Source organism: Heptranchias perlo, unplaced genomic scaffold, assembly GCF_035084215.1.
Source record: "Heptranchias perlo isolate sHepPer1 unplaced genomic scaffold, sHepPer1.hap1 HAP1_SCAFFOLD_798, whole genome shotgun sequence".
In the NCBI taxonomy this organism is placed as follows: domain Eukaryota; kingdom Metazoa; phylum Chordata; class Chondrichthyes; order Hexanchiformes; family Hexanchidae; genus Heptranchias; species Heptranchias perlo.
In genome coordinates, this window is record NW_027139833.1 from 44,078 (window position 1) to 61,343 (window position 17,266).

Here is a 17,266-nt window from a genome sequence, read left to right on the forward strand (position 1 = left end):
TGGGACGAGACCGACCCGACCCTCCCGTCACAGGGAGAGACCGACCGACCCCCCCGTCACAGGGAGAGACCGACCGACCCCCCCGTCACAGTGAGAGACCGACCGACCCTCCCGTCACAGTGAGAGACCGACCGACCCCCCCCGTCACAGGGAGAGACCGACCGACCCTCCGTCACAGGGAGAGACCGACCGACCCTCCCGTCACAGTGAGAGGACCGACCGACCCTCCCGTCACAGTGAGAGACCGACCGACCCCCCCGTCACAGTGAGAGACCGACCGACCCCTCCCGTCACAGTGAGAGACCGACCGACCCTCCCGTCACAGTGAGAGACCGACCGACCCTCCCCGTCACAGGGAGAGACCGACCGACCCCTCCCGTCACAGGGAGAGACCGACCGACCCTCCCGTCACAGTGAGAGACCGACCGACCCTCCCGTCACAGGGAGAGACCGACCGACCCCCCCGTCACAGGGAGAGACCGACCGACCCTCCCGTCACAGGGAGAGACCGACCGACCCTCCCGTCACAGTGAGAGACCGACCGACCCCTCCCGTCACAGGGAGAGACCGACCGACCCTCCCGTCACAGGGAGAGACCGACCCGACCCCTCCCGTCACAGGGAGAGACCGACCGACCCTCCCGTCACAGTGAGAGACCGACCGACCCTCCCGTCACAGGGAGAGACCGACCGACCCTCCCGTCACAGGGAGAGACCGACCGACCCTCCCGTCACAGGGAGAGACCGACCGACCCCTCCCGTCACAGGGAGAGACCGACCGACCCTCCCGTCACAGGGAGAGACCGACCGACCCTCCCGTCACAGGGAGAGACCGACCGACCCCCCGTCACAGTGAGAGACCGACCGACCCTCCCGTCACAGGGAGAGACCGACCGACCCTCCCGTCACAGGGAGAGACCGACCGACCCTCCCGTCACAGTGAGAGACCGACCGACCCTCCCCGTCACAGGGAGAGACCGACCGACCCTCCCGTCACAGTGAGAGACCCGACCGACCCTCCCGTCACAGTGAGAGACCGACCGACCCCTCCCGTCACAGGGAGAGACCGACCGACCCTCCCGTCACAGTGAGAGACCGACCGACCCCCCCGTCACAGTGAGAGACCGACCGACCCCTCCCGTCACAGGGAGAGACCGACCGACCCTCCCTGTCACAGGGAGAGACCGACCGACCCTCCCGTCACAGTGAGAGACCGACCGACCCTCCCCGTCACAGTGAGAGAACGACCGACCCTCCCGTCACAGGGAGAGACCGACCGACCCTCCCGTCACAGGGAGAGACCGACCGACCCTCCCCGTCACAGTGAGAGACCGACCGACCCTCCCGTCACAGTGAGAGACCGACCGACCCCCCCGTCACAGGGAGAGACCGACCGACGCCCCCTCCCGTCACAGTGAGAGACCGACCCCTCCCGTCACAGGGAGAGACCGACCGACCCTCCCGTCACAGTGAGAGAACGACCGACCCTCCCCGTCACAGGGAGAGACCGACCGACCCCCCCGTCACAGTGAGAGACCGACCGACCCTCCTGTCACAGGGAGAGACCGACCGACCCTCCCGTCACAGTGAGAGACCGACCGACCCTCCCGTCACAGGGAGAGACCGACCGACCGACCCCCCCCGTCACAGGGAGAGACCGACCGACCCCCCCCGTCACAGGGAGAGACCGACCGACCCCTCCCGTCACAGGGAGAGACCGACCGACCCCTCCCGTCACAGTGAGAGAACCGACCGACCCTCCCGTCACAGGGAGAGACCGACCGACCCCTCCCGTCACAGGGAGAGACCGACCGACCCCTCCCGTCACAGGGAGAGACCGACCGACCCTCCCGTCACAGTGAGAGACCGACCGACCCTCCCGTCACAGGGAGAGACCGACCGACCCTCCCGTCACAGTGAGAGACCGACCGACCCTCCCGTCACAGTGAGAGACCGACCGACCCCCCCGTCACAGGGAGAGACCGACCGACCCTCCCGTCACAGTGAGAGACCGACCGACCCCTCCCGTCACAGTGAGAGACCGACCGACCCCCCCCGTCACAGTGAGAGACCGACCGACCCTCCCGTCACAGGGAGAGACCGACCGACCCTCCCGTCACAGTGAGAGACCGACCGACCCTCCCGTCACAGGGAGAGACCGACCGACCCTCCCGTCACAGGGAGAGACCGACCGACCCTCCCGTCACAGTGAGAGACCGACCGACCCTCCCGTCACAGGGAGAGACCGACCGACCCTCCCGTCACAGGGAGAGACCGACCGACCCTCCCGTCACAGTGAGAGACCGACCGACCCCCCCGTCACAGGGAGAGACCGACCGACCCCTCCCGTCACAGGGAGAGACCGACCGACCCTCCCGTCACAGGGAGAGACCGACCGACCCTCCCGTCACAGGGAGAGACCGACCGACCCTCCCGTCACAGTGAGAGACCCGACCGACCCCCCCGTCACAGGGAGAGACCGACCGACCCCCCCGTCACAGTGAGAGACCGACCGACCCCCCCGTCACAGTGAGAGACCGACCGAGACCCTCCCGTCGCAGGGAGAGACCGACCGACCCTCCCGTCGCAGGGAGAGACCGACCGACCCTCCCGTCACACGGAGAGACCGACCCGACCCTCCCGTCACATTGAGAGACCGACCGACCCCCCCCGTCACAGTGAGAGACCGACCGACCCTCCCGTCACAGTGAGAGACCGACCGACCTCAGGGAGAGACCGACCGACCCTCCCGTCACAGTGAGAGACCGACCGACCCTCCCGTCACAGGGAGAGACCGACCGACCCTCCCGTCACAGGGAGAGACCGACCGACCCTCCCGTCACAGTGAGAGACCGACCGACCCTCCCGTCACAGTGAGAGACCGACCGAACCCCTCCCGTCACAGTGAGAGAGACCGACCGACCCTCCCGTCACAGGGAGAGACCGACCGACCCTCCCGTCACAGGGAGAGACCGACCGACCCTCCCCGTCACAGGAGAGACGACCGACCGACCCTCCCGTCACAGTGAGAGACCGACCGACCCTCCCGTCACAGGGAGAGACCGACGACCTCCCGTCACAGTGAGAGACCGACCGACCCCCCGTCACAGTGAGAGACCGACCGACCCCCCCCGTCACAGTGAGAGACCGACCGACCCCCCCGTCACAGGGAGAGACCGACCGACCCTCCCGTCACAGGAGAGACCGACCGACCGACCCTCCCGTCACAGTGAGAGACCGACCGACCCCCCCAGTCACAGGGAGAGACCGACCGACCCTCCCGTCACAGGGAGAGACCGACCGACCCTCCCGTCACAGGGAGAGACCGACCGACCCCTCCCGTCACAGGGAGAGACCGACCGACCCTCCCGTCACAGTGAGAGACCGACCGACCCTCCCGTCACAGTGAGAGACCGACCGACGACCCCCCGTCACAGGAGAGACCGACCGACCCTCCCGTCACAGTGAGAGACCGACCGACCGACCCTCCGTCACAGTGAGAGACCGACCGACCCTCCCGTCACAGTGAGAGACCGACCGACCCCCCCGTCACAGGGAGAGACCGACCGACCCTCCCGTCACAGTGAGAGACCGACCGACCCCCCGTCACAGTGAGAGACCCGACCGACCCTCCCGTCACAGGGAGAGACCGACCCGACCCACCCGTCACAGTGAGAGACCGACCGACCCTCCCGTCACAGGGAGAGACCGACCGACCCTCCTCCGTCACAGGTGAGAGACCGACCGACCCTCCCCGTCACAGGGAGAGACCGACCGAGACCCTCCCGTCACAGTGAGAGACCGACGACCCTCCGTCACAGGAGAGACCGACGACCCTCCCGTCACAGGGAGAGACCGACCGACCCTCCCGTCACAGTGAGAGACCGACCGACCCCCCCGTCACAGTGAGAGACCGACCCGACCCTCCCCGTCACAGTGAGAGACCGACCGACCCTCCCGTCACAGGGAGAGACCGACCGACCCTCCCGTCACAGTGAGAGACCGACCGACCCCCCCGTCACAGTGAGAGACCGACCGACCCTCCCGTCACAGGGAGAGACCGACCGACCCTCCCGTCACAGGGAGAGACCGACCGACCCTCCCGTCACAGTGAGAGACCGACCGACCCCCCGTCACAGTGAGAGACCGACCGACCCTCCCGTCACAGGGAGAGACCGACCGACCCTCCCGTCACAGGAGAGACCGACCGACCCCCCGTCACAGGGAGAGACCGACCCGACCCCCCCGTCACAGTGAGAGACCGACCGAGACCCCCCGTCACAGGGAGAGACCGACCGACCCTCCCGTCACAGTGAGAGACCGACCGACCCCTCCCGTCACAGGGAGACCGACCGACCGACCCTCCCGTCACAGTGAGAGACCGACCGACCCTCCCGTCACAGGGAGAGACCGACCGACCCTCCCGTCACAGTGAGAGACCGACCGACCCCTCCCGTCACAGTGAGAGACCGACCGACCCTCCCGTCACAGTGAGAGACCGACCGACCCCTCCCGTCACAGGGAGAGACCGACCGACCCCTCCCGTCACAGGAGAGACCGACCGACCCTCCCGTCACAGGGAGAGACCGACCGACCCCCCCGTCACAGGGAGAGACCGACCGACCCTCCCGTCACAGGGAGAGACCGACCGACCCTCCCGTCACAGGGAGAGACACCGACCGACCCTCCGTCACAGGAGAGACGACCGACCCCCCCGTCACAGGGAGAGACCGACCGACCCTCCCGTCACAGTGAGAGACCCGACCGACCCTCCCGTCACAGTGAGAGACCGACCGACCCTCCGTCACAGTGAGAGACGACCGACCCCCGTCACAGGGAGAGACCGACCGACCCTCCCGTCACAGTGAGAGACCGACCGACCCTCCCGTCACAGTGAGAGACCGACCGACCCTCCCGTCACAGTGAGAGACCGACCGACCCTCCCGTCACAGTGAGAGACCGACCGACCCCCGTCACAGGGAGAGACCGACCGACCCTCCCGTCACAGGAGAGACCGGACCGACCCCCCGTCACAGGGAGAGACCGACCGACCCCTCCCGTCACAGGGAGAGACCGACCGACCCCCTCCCGTCACAGGGAGAGACCGACCGACCCTCCCGTCACAGTGAGAGACCGACCGACCCTCCCGTCACAGTGAGAGACCGACCGACCCTCCCGTCACAGTGAGAGACCGACCGACCCTCCCGTCACAGTGAGAGACCGACCGACCCTCCCGTCACAGTGAGAGACCGACCGACCCCCCCGTCACAGGGAGAGACCGACCGACCCCCCCGTCACAGGGAGAGACCGACCGACCCTCCCGTCACAGGGAGAGACCGACCGACCCTCCCGTCACAGGGAGAGACCGACCGACCCCCCCGTCACAGGGAGAGACCGACCGACCCCCCCCGTCACAGGGAGAGACCGACCGACCCTCCCGTCACAGTGAGAGACCGACCGACCCTCCCGTCACAGTGAGAGACCGACCGACCCTCCCGTCACAGTGAGAGACCGACCGACCCTCCCGTCACAGTGAGAGACCGACCGACCCTCCCGTCACAGGGAGAGACCGACCGACCCTCCCGTCACAGTGAGAGACCGACCGACCCCTCCCGTCACAGGGAGAGACCGACCGACCCTCCCGTCACAGGGAGAGACCGACCGACCCTCCCGTCACAGTGAGAGACCGACCGACCCTCCCGTCACAGGGAGAGACCGACCGACCCCCCCCGTCACAGTGAGAGACCGACCGACCCTCCCGTCACAGTGAGAGACCGACCGACCCTCCCGTCACAGTGAGAGACCGACCGACCCCCCCGTCACAGTGAGAGACCGACCGACCCTCCCGTCACAGGGAGAGACCGACCGACCCTCCCGTCACAGGGAGAGACCGACCGACCCCCCCGTCACAGGGAGAGACCGACCGACCCTCCCGTCACAGTGAGAGACCGACCGACCCTCCCGTCACAGTGAGAGACCGACCGACCCTCCCGTCGCAGGGAGAGACCGACCGACCCCCCCGTCACAGTGAGAGACCGACCGACCCTCCCGTCACAGGGAGAGACCGACCGACCCTCCCGTCACAGGGAGAGACCGACCGACCCTCCCGTCACAGGGAGAGACCGACCGACCCCCCCGTCACAGGGAGAGACCGACCGACCCTCCCGTCACAGGGAGAGACCGACCGACCCTCCCGTCACAGGGAGAGACCGACCGACCCCCCCGTCACAGGGAGAGACCGACCGACCCTCCCGTCACAGTGAGAGACCGACCGACCCCCCCCGTCACAGTGAGAGACCGACCGACCCTCCCGTCACAGGGAGAGACCGACCGACCCCCCCGTCACAGTGAGAGACCGACCGACCCTCCCGTCACAGTGAGAGACCGACCGACCCCCCCGTCACAGGGAGAGACCGACCGACCCTCCCGTCACAGGAGAGACCGACCGACCCCCCCGTCACAGGGAGAGACCGACCGACCCCCCCGTCACAGGGAGAGACCGACCGACCCCTCCCGTCACAGTGAGAGACCGACCGACCCTCCCGTCACAGGGAGAGACCGACTTCCCGTCACAGGGAGAGACCGACCGACCCTCCCGTCACAGTGAGGAGACCGACCGACCCCCCCGTCACAGGGAGAGACCGACCGACCCTCCCGTCACAGTGAGAGACCGACCGACCCTCCCGTCACAGTGAGAGACCGACCGACCCTCCCGTCACAGTGAGAGACCGACCGACCCTCCCGTCACAGTGAGAGACCGACCGACCCCTCCCGTCACAGGGAGAGACCGACCGACCCTCCCGTCACAGGGAGAGACCGACCGACCCTCCCGTCACAGGGAGAGACCGACCGACCCTCCCGTCACAGGGAGAGACCGACCGACCCTCCCGTCACAGTGAGAGACCGACCGACCCTCCCGTCACAGTGAGAGACCGACCGACCCTCCCGTCACAGGGAGAGACCGACCGACCCTCCCGTCACAGGGAGAGACCGACCGACCCTCCCGTCACAGGGAGAGACCGACCGACCCTCCCGTCACAGGGAGAGAGCCGACCGACCCTCCCGTCACAGGGAGAGGACCGACCGACCCTCCCGTCACAGGGAGAGACCGACCGACCCTCCCGTCACAGTGAGAGACCGACCGACCCTCCCGTCACAGGGAGAGACCGACCGACCCTCCCGTCACAGGGAGAGACCGACCGACCCTCCCGTCACAGTGAGAGACCGACCGACCCCCCCGTCACAGTGAGAGACCGACCGACCCCCCCGTCACAGTGAGAGACCGACCGACCCTCCCGTCACACGGAGAGACCGACCGACCCTCCCGTCACAGGGAGAGACCGACCGACCCTCCCGTCACAGGGAGAGACCGACCCGACCCCTCCCGTCACAGTGAGAGACCGACCGACCCTCCCGTCACAGTGAGAGACCGACCGACCCTCCCGTCACAGGGAGAGACCGACCGACCCTCCCGTCACAGTGAGAGACCGACCGACCCCCCCGTCACAGGGAGAGACCGACCGACCCTCCCGTCACAGTGAGAGACCGACCGACCCTCCCGTCACAGGGAGAGACCGACCGACCCTCCCCTCACATTGCTCACAGTGAGAGGACCGATGGACCTCCCCTCCCGTCGCAGGGAGAGACCGACCGACCCTCCCCTCACATTGCTCACAGTGAGAGCACCGATGGACCTCCCCTCACATTGCTCACAGTGAGAGGACCGATGGACCTCCCCTCACATTGCTCACAGTGAGAGGACCGATGGACCTCCCCTCACATTGCTCACAGTGGGAGGACCGATGGACCTCCCCTCACATTGCTCACAGTGAGAGGACCGATGGACCTCCCCTCACATTGCTCACAGTGAGAGGACCGATGGACCTCCCCTCACATTGCTCACAGTGAGAGCACCGATGGACCTCCCCTCACATTGCTCACAGTGAGAGCACCGATGGACCTCCCCTCACATTGCTCACAGTGAGAGGACCGATGGACCTCCCCTCCCATTGCTCACAGTGAGAGGACCGATGGACCTCCCCTCACATTGCTCACAGTGAGAGGACCGATGGACCTCCCCTCACATTGCTCACAGTGAGAGCACCGATGGACCTCCCCTCACATTGCTCACAGTGAGAGGACCGATGGACCTCCCCTCACATTGCTCACAGTGAGAGGACCGATGGACCTCCCCTCACATTGCTCACAGTGAGAGGAGTGATGGGCCTCCCCTCACATTGCTCACAGTGAGAGGACCGATGGACCTCCCCTCACATTGCTCACAGTGAGAGGACCGATGGACCTCCCCTCACATTGCTCACAGTGAGAGGACCGATGGACCTCCCCTCACATTGCTCACAGTGAGAGGACCGATGGACCTCCCCTCACATTGCTCACAGTGAGAGGACCGATGGACCTCCCCTCACATTGCTCACAGTGAGAGAACCGATGGACCTCCCCTCACATTGCTCACAGTGAGAGGAACGATGGACCTCCCCTCACATTGCTCACAGTGAGAGGACCGATGGACCTCCCCTCACATTGCTCAGTGAGAGGACCGATGGACCTCCCCTCACATTGCTCACAGTGAGAGGACCGATGGACCTCCCCTCACATTGCTCACAGTGAGAGGACCGATGGACCTCCCCTCACATTGCTCACAGTGAGAGGACCGATGGACCTCCCCTCACATTGCTCACAGTGGGAGGACCGATGGACCTCCCCTCACATTGCTCACAGTGAGAGGACCGATGGACCTCCCCTCACATTGCTCACAGTGAGAGGACCGATGGACCTCCCCTCACATTGCTCACAGTGAGAGCACCGATGGACCTCCCCTCACATTGCTCACAGTGGGAGGACCGATGGGCCTCCCCTCACATTGCTCACAGTGAGAGGACCGATGGACCTCCCCTCACATTGCTCACAGTGAGAGGACCGATGGACCTCCCCTCACATTGCACACAGTGAGAGGACCGATGGACCTCCCCTCACATTGCTCACAGTGGGAGGACCGATGGACCTCCCCTCACATTGCTCACAGTGAGAGGACCGATGGACCTCCCCTCACATTGCTCACAGTGAGAGGACCGATGGACCTCCCCTCACATTGCTCACAGTGAGAGGACCGATGGACCTCCCCTCACATTGCTCACAGTGGGAGGACCGATGGACCTCCCCTCACATTGCTCACAGTGAGAGGACCGATGGACCTCCCCTCACATTGCTCACAGTGAGAGGACCGATGGACCTCCCCTCACATTGCTCACAGTGAGAGCACCGATGGACCTCCCCTCACATTGCTCACAGTGGGAGGACCGATGGGCCTCCCCTCACATTGCTCACAGTGAGAGGACCGATGGACCTCCCCTCACATTGCTCACAGTGAGAGGACCGATGGACCTCCCCTCACATTGCACACAGTGAGAGGACCGATGGACCTCCCCTCACATTGCTCACAGTGGGAGGACCGATGGGCCTCCCCTCACATTGCTCACAGTGGGAGGACCGATGGACCTCCACTCACATTGCTCACAGTGAGAGGACTGATGGACCTCCCCTCACATTGCTCACAGTGAGAGGACTGATGGACCTCCCCTCACATTGCTCACAGTGAGAGGACTGATGGACCTCCCCTCACATTGCTCACAGTGAGAGGACCGATGGACCTCCCCTCACATTGCTCACAGTGGGAGGACCGATGGACCTCCCCTCACATTGCTCACAGTGAGAGGACTGATGGGCCTCCCCTCACATTGCTCACAGTGAGAAGACCGATGGACCTCCCCTCACATTGCTCACAGTGAGAGGACTGATGGGCCTCCCCTCACATTGCTCACAGTGAGAGGACTGATGGACCTCCCCTCACATTGCTCACAGTGAGAGGACCGAGGGGCCTCCCCTCACATTGCTCACAGTGAGATGACTGATGGGCCTCCCATCAGATTGTTCAGAGAGTCTGCAGATACGGTTGGTTATAAGGACAGGCATGTTCCACCGTCTAATGCGTCAAGTGTTATTCTGCTGCTCACGGGTGGTCCATTGGGCCTCTCACTGTGATTAGCTGGGCCAGTCCCTTAAAACAGAGTCACGTCATAAAGGTGCACACCCTGACCTAAATTGCTTTTGGCAACCGAAGTTTGCAGAGTGATGCGAGATCAGCCCACTCAGCACAGGTGGGGGATGTAACCGGGGCCTTACCTCCTCTGTGAGGCTTCTCATCCCACTCAATTCAATGACAGTACCTCAACGAGGAAACAATCCCCGCAAATCTAATCTTAGTTCAAAGGGAATGAAGGGAATGGGCGAACTGAATGTAAAGCGACCGTTAGTGTGAAACGAGGGGACAGTGCGAAAAGCTGCAGGAGCCTAAACAAGAGAGTTTTACACTTCCCGTTCATCCACACAGTTCCCCGCAACAACACGAGCTCACCTTAAACACACCGGAAACACAGACGACGAGGGTGAAGATTGGCGGGAAGGCGGGGGCCACAATTTCCATGAATATCGCCAGGTCATTCAGAACATCAGCAAACAGCCTGGGATCTCAGAAAGAAAAGGGCATCTTAAACACTAACACACAGCCTGTGTATACAGTGTTACAACCTTTACTGTCCCATCAAACACTCCCAGGGCAGGCCCAGGGTTAGACACAGAGTAAAGCTCCCTCTACACTGTCCCATCAAACACTCCCAGGGCAGGTACAGCACGGGTTAGATACAGAGTAAAACTCCCTCCACACTGTCCCATCAAAAACTCCCACGGCAGGTACAGCACGGATTAGATACAGAGTAAAGCTCCCTCTACACTGTCCCATCAAACACTCCCAGGGCAGGTACAGGGATAGATACAGAGTAAAACTCCCTCCACACTGTCCCATCAAACACTCCCAGGGCAGGTACAGGGTTAGATACAGAGTAAAGCTCCCTCTACACTGTCCCATCAAACACTCCCAGGGCAGGTACAGCACGGGTTAGATAGAGAGTAAAGCTCCCTCTACACTGTCCCATCAAACACTCCCAGGGCAGGTACAGGGTTAGATACAGAGTAAAGCTCCCTCTACACTGTCCCATCAAACACTCCCAGGGCAGGTGCAGGGTTAGATACAGAGTAAAGCTCCCTCTGCACTGTCCCATCAAACACTCCCAGGGCAGGTACAGGGTTAGATACAGAGTAAAGCTCCCTCTACACTGTCCTATCAAACACTCCCAGGGCAGGTACAGGGTTAGATACAGAGTAAAGCTCCCTCTACACTGTCCCATCAAACACTCCCAGGGCAGGTACAGGGTTAGATACAGAGTAAAGCTCCCTCTACACTGTCACATCAAACACTCCCAGGGCAGGTACAGGGTTAGATACAGAGTAAAGCTCCCTCTACACTGTCCCGTCAAACACTCCCAGGGCAGGTACAGCACGGGTTAAATACAGAGTGAAGCTCCCTCCATACTTGCACAGGGCTGCAATGCATTTCAGAGACTAGAAACTTCAACAAAATAAGGCTCACGGCAATAAACTGCTCACCTCCACTTTTTAGCATCACAGTCCAATCTGCTCCTGTGTGGGATAAAGGGAACATTAACAGAGACTAGGAGAGGGGCTGGAATATCATCACAGACCCCATCACATAGAGAGAGAGAGAGAGAGAAGGGATCACTAACATCACTGACCCCATTATAGAGAGAGAGAGAGAGAGAGACAAGGGATCACTAACATCACAGACCCCATTACACAGAGAGAGAGAGAGAGACAAGGGATCACTAACATCACAGACCCCATTATAGAGAGAGAGAGAGAGACAAGGGATCACTAACATCACAGACCCCATCACATAGAGAGAGAGAGAGACAAGGGATCACTAACATCACAGACCCCATTACACAGAGAGAGAGAGAGAGAGACAAGGGATCACTAACATCACAGACCCCATTATAGAGAGAGAGAGAGAGACAAGGGATCACTAACATCACAGACCCCATCACATAGAGAGAGAGAGAGACAAGGGATCACTAACATCACAGACCCCATTATAGAGAGAGAGAGAGAGACAAGGGATCACTAACATCACAGACCCCATCACATAGAGAGAGAGAGAGACAAGGGATCACTAACATCACAGACCCCATTATAGAGAGAGAGAGACAAGGGATCACTAACATCACAGACCCCATCACATAGAGAGAGAGAGAGACAAGGGATCACTAACATCACAGACCCCATTACACAGAGAGAGAGAGAGACAAGGGATCACTAACATCACAGACCCCATTACAGAGAGAGAGAGAGAGACAAGGGATCACTAACATCACAGACCCCATTACACAGAGAGAGAGAGAGACAAGGGATCACTAACATCACAGACCCCATTACACAGAGAGAGAGAGAGAGAGACAAGGGATCACTAACATCACAGACCCCATTATAGAGAGAGAGAGAGAGAGACAAGGGATCACTAACATCACAGACCCCATTACAGAGAGAGAGAGAGAGAGACAAGGGATCACTAACATCACAGACCCCATCACATAGAGAGAGAGAGAGAGAGACAAGGGATCACTAACATCACAGACCCCATTATAGAGAGAGAGAGAGAGAGAGACAAGGGATCACTAACATCACAGACCCCATCACATAGAGAGAGAGAGAGAGAAGGGATCACTAACATCACAAAACCCATTATAGAGAGAGAGAGAGAGAGAGACAAGGGATCACTAATATCACAGACCCCATTATAGAGAGAGAGAGAGAGAGAGAGAGAGAGAGACAAGGGATCACTAACATCACAGACCCCATTATAGAGAGAGAGAGAGAGAGAGAGAGACAAGGGATCACTAACATCACAGACCCCATTATAGAGAGAGAGACAAGGGATCACTAACATCACAGACCCCATTATAGAGAGAGAGAGAGAGAGACAAGGGATCACTAACATCACAGACCCCATCACATAGAGAGAGAGAGAGAGAGACAAGGGATCACTAACATCACAGACCCCATTATAGAGAGAGAGAGAGAGACAAGGGATCACTAACATCACAGACCCCATCACATAGAGAGAGAGAGAGAGAAGGGATCACTAACATCACAGAACCCATTATAGAGAGAGAGAGAGAGAGAGACAAGGGATCACTAATATCACAGACCCCATTATAGAGAGAGAGAGAGACAAGGGATCACTAACATCACAGACCCCATTATAGAGAGAGAGAGAGAGAGAGAGAGAGACAAGGGATCACTAACATCACAGACCCCATTACACAGAGAGAGACAAGGGATCACTAACATCACAGACCCCATTACAGAGAGAGAGAGAGAGAGAGACAAGGGATCACTAACATCACAGACCCCATTACACAGAGAGAGAGAGAGAAACAAGGGATCACTAACATCACAGACCCCATTACAGACAGAGAGAGACAGAAACAAGGGATCACTAACATCACAGACCCCATTATAGAGAGAGAGAGAGAGACAAGGGATCACTAACATCACAGACCCCATTACACAGAGAGAGAGAGAGAGACAAGGGATCACTAACATCACAGACCCCATTACAGAGAGAGAGAGAGAGAGAGAGAGAGAGACAAGGGATCACTAACATCACAGACCCCATTACACAGAGAGAGAGAGACAAGGGATCACTAACATCACAGACCCCATTATAGAGAGAGAGAGAGAGAGACAAGGGATCACTAACATCACAGACCCCATTACACAGAGAGAGAGAGAAAGACAAGGGATCACTAACATCACAGACCCCATTATAGAGAGAGAAACAAGGGATCACTGACATCACAGACCCCATTATAGAGAGAGAGAGAGAGAGAGAGACAAGGGATCACTAACATCACAGACCCCATTACACAGAGAGAGAGAGACAAGGGATCACTAACATCACAGACCCCATTACAGAGAGAGAGAGAGAGAGAGACAAGGGATCACTAACATCACAGACCCCATTACAGAGAGAGAGAGAGAGAGAAACAAGGGATCACTAACATCACAGACCCCATTATAGAGAGAGAGAGAGAGAGAGAGACAAGGGATCACTAACATCACAGACCCCATTACAGAGAGAGAGAGAGACAAGGGATCACTAACATCACAGACCCCATTATAGAGAGAGAGAGAGAGACAAGGGATCACTAACATCACAGACCCCATTACACAGAGAGAGAGAGAGAGACAAGGGATCACTAACATCACAGACCCCATTATAGAGAGAGAGACAAGGGATCACTAACATCACAGACCCCATTATAGAGAGAGAGAGAGAGAGAGAGAGAAGGGATCACTAACATCACAGACCCCATTACACAGAGAGAGAGAGACAAGGGATCACTAACATCACAGACCCCATTACAGAGAGAGAGAGAGACAAGGGATCACTAACATCACAGACCCCATTACAGAGAGAGAGAGAGAGAGAAACAAGGGATCACTAACATCACAGACCCCATTATAGAGAGAGAGAGAGAGAGAGACAAGGGATCACTAACATCACAGACCCCATTACAGAGAGAGAGAGAGAGACAAGGGATCACTAACATCACAGACCCCATTATAGAGAGAGAGAGAGAGAGAGAGAGAGACAAGGGATCACTAACATCACAGACCCCATTACAGAGAGAGAGAGAGAGACAAGGGATCACTAACATCACAGACCCCATTACACAGAGAGAGAGAGAGAGACAAGGGATCACTAACATCACAGACCCCATTACACAGAGAGAGAGAGAGAGACAAGGGATCACTAACATCACAGACCCCATTATAGAGAGAGAGAGAGAGACAAGGGATCACTAACATCACAGACCCCATTACAGAGAGAGAGAGAGACAAGGGATCACTAACATCACAGACCCCATTACACAGAGAGAGAGAGAGACAAGGGATCACGAACATCACAGACCCCATTACACAGAGAGAGAGAGACAAGGGATCACTAACATCACAGACCCCATTATAGAGAGAGAGAGAGAGAGAGAGAGAGAGAAACAAGGGATCACTAACATCACAGACCCCATTACACAGAGAGAGAGAGAGACAAGGGATCACTAACATCACAGACCCCATTACACAGAGAGAGAGAGAGAGACAAGGGATCACTAACATCACAGACCCCATTACACAGAGAGAGAGAGAGAGACAAGGGATCACTAACATCACAGACCCCATTATAGAGAGAGAGAGAGAGACAAGGGATCACTAACATCACAGACCCCATTACAGAGAGAGAGAGAGACAAGGGATCACTAACATCACAGACCCCATTACACAGAGAGAGAGAGAGACAAGGGATCACTAACATCACAGACCCCATTATGGAGAGAGAGAGAGAGACAAGGGATCACTAACATCACAGACCCCATTACAGAGAGAGAGAGAGAGAGAGAGACAAGGGATCACTAACATCACAGACCCCATTACAGACAGAGAGAGACAGAAACAAGGGATCACTAACATCACAGACCCCATTACAGAGAGAGAGAGAGAGAGAGACAAGGGATCACTAACATCACAGACCCCATTACACAGAGAGAGAGAGACAAGGGATCACTAACATCACTGACCCCATTACACAGAGAGAGAGAGACAAGGGATCACTAACATCACTGACCCCATTACAGAGAGAGAGAGAGAGAGACAAGGGATCACTAACATCACAGACCCCATTACACAGAGAGAGAGACAAGGGATCACTAACATCACAGACCCCATTACACAGAGAGAGAGACAAGGGATCACTAACATCACAGGCCCCATTATAGAGAGAGAGAGAGAGAGAGAGAGACAAGGGATCACTAACATCACAGACCCCATTACAGACAGAGAGAGACAGAAACAAGGGATCACTAACATCACAGACCCCATTACACAGAGAGAGAGAGACAAGGGATCACTAACATCACAGACCCCATTACACAGAGAGAGAGAGACATGGGATCACTAACATCACAGACCCCATTATAGAGAGAGATAGAGAGAGAGACAAGGGATCACTAACATCACAGACCCCATTACACAGAGAGAGAGAGACAAGGGATCACTAACATCACTGACCCCATTACACAGAGAGAGAGAGACAAGGGATCACTAACATCACAGACCCCATTATAGAGAGAGAGAGAGAGAGAGAGACAAGGGATCACTAACATCACAGACCCCATTACACAGAGAGAGAGAGAGACAAGGGATCACTAACATCACTGACCCCATTACACAGAGAGAGAGAGACAAGGGATCACTAACATCACAGACCCCATTATAGAGAGAGAGAGAGAGAGAGAGAGAGAGAGACAAGGGATCACTAACATCACAGACCCCATTACACAGAGAGAGAGAGACAAGGGATCACTAACATCACTGACCCCATTACACAGAGAGAGAGAGACAAGGGATCACTAACATCACTGACCCCATTACAGAGAGAGAGAGAGAGAGACAAGGGATCACTAACATCACTGACCCCATTACAGAGAGAGAGAGAGAGAGAGACAAGGGATCACTAACATCACAGACCCCATTATAGAGAGAGAGAGAGAGAGACAAGGGATCACTAACATCACAGACCCCATTACACAGAGAGAGAGAGACAAGGGATCACTAACATCACAGACCCCATTATAGAGAGAGAGAGAGAGACAAGGGATCACTAACATCACTGACCCCATTACAGAGAGAGAGAGAGAGAAACATGGGATCACTAACATCACAGACCCCATTACACAGAGAGAGAGAGAGAGAGAGACAAGGGATCACGAACATCACAGACCCCATTACAGAGAGAGAGAGAGAGAGAGAGAGAGAGAGAGAGACAAGGGATCACTAACATCACAGACCCCATTACGCAGATACACACGCCTCGGTGGGTCCCCATCCTCACTTAGTTGGGGTCGTACATGGTGAGTCGCCACACACGTGAGCACGAGCAGAAACTGGTGGCAGGGGCAGCTGTGGAGAGTTCGCGTCAGTGGGAGCACTCCTCTCCAGGCTCTGCTCAGCTGGACACAGATGCTGAACCCTGGGGGCCAGCCTTTAAAAGGAGAACGATCGAGGGGCAGCAACACATTTGCGAGGTGCTGGAACAGGTGCCACGCGCACTCTCCACAATCGCGCAGAGGATGGAGGAGTCCAACTCCTGCATGAGTGGAATGGTGGCACAGGGTGCAGGAGGGAATCTCTGAGATACTGTCACAGGGACATGAGGGCATCTCTGAGATAGTCTCACTGTGAGGGGTGGTGACATGGCCAACCGCTGAATGCATTGG

At 58.2% G+C, this 17,266-nt stretch overlaps 1 protein-coding gene across 1 annotated transcript in view; it reads right to left on the reverse strand.

The window, feature by feature from the left end:
- Positions 1 to 17,266, reverse strand: part of LOC137319282 (uncharacterized) — a 39,782-nt gene that overhangs the window by 9,914 nt on the left and 12,602 nt on the right. The window contains exons 5-7 of the mRNA XM_067981570.1: positions 11,520 to 11,552; positions 10,432 to 10,537; positions 10,031 to 10,074 (exon numbers count right to left, since the gene is read on the reverse strand). Coding sequence (XP_067837671.1) covers positions 10,031 to 10,074; positions 10,432 to 10,537; positions 11,520 to 11,552 — 183 coding nt within the window. The remainder of the gene's footprint in view (positions 1 to 10,030; positions 10,075 to 10,431; positions 10,538 to 11,519; positions 11,553 to 17,266) is intronic.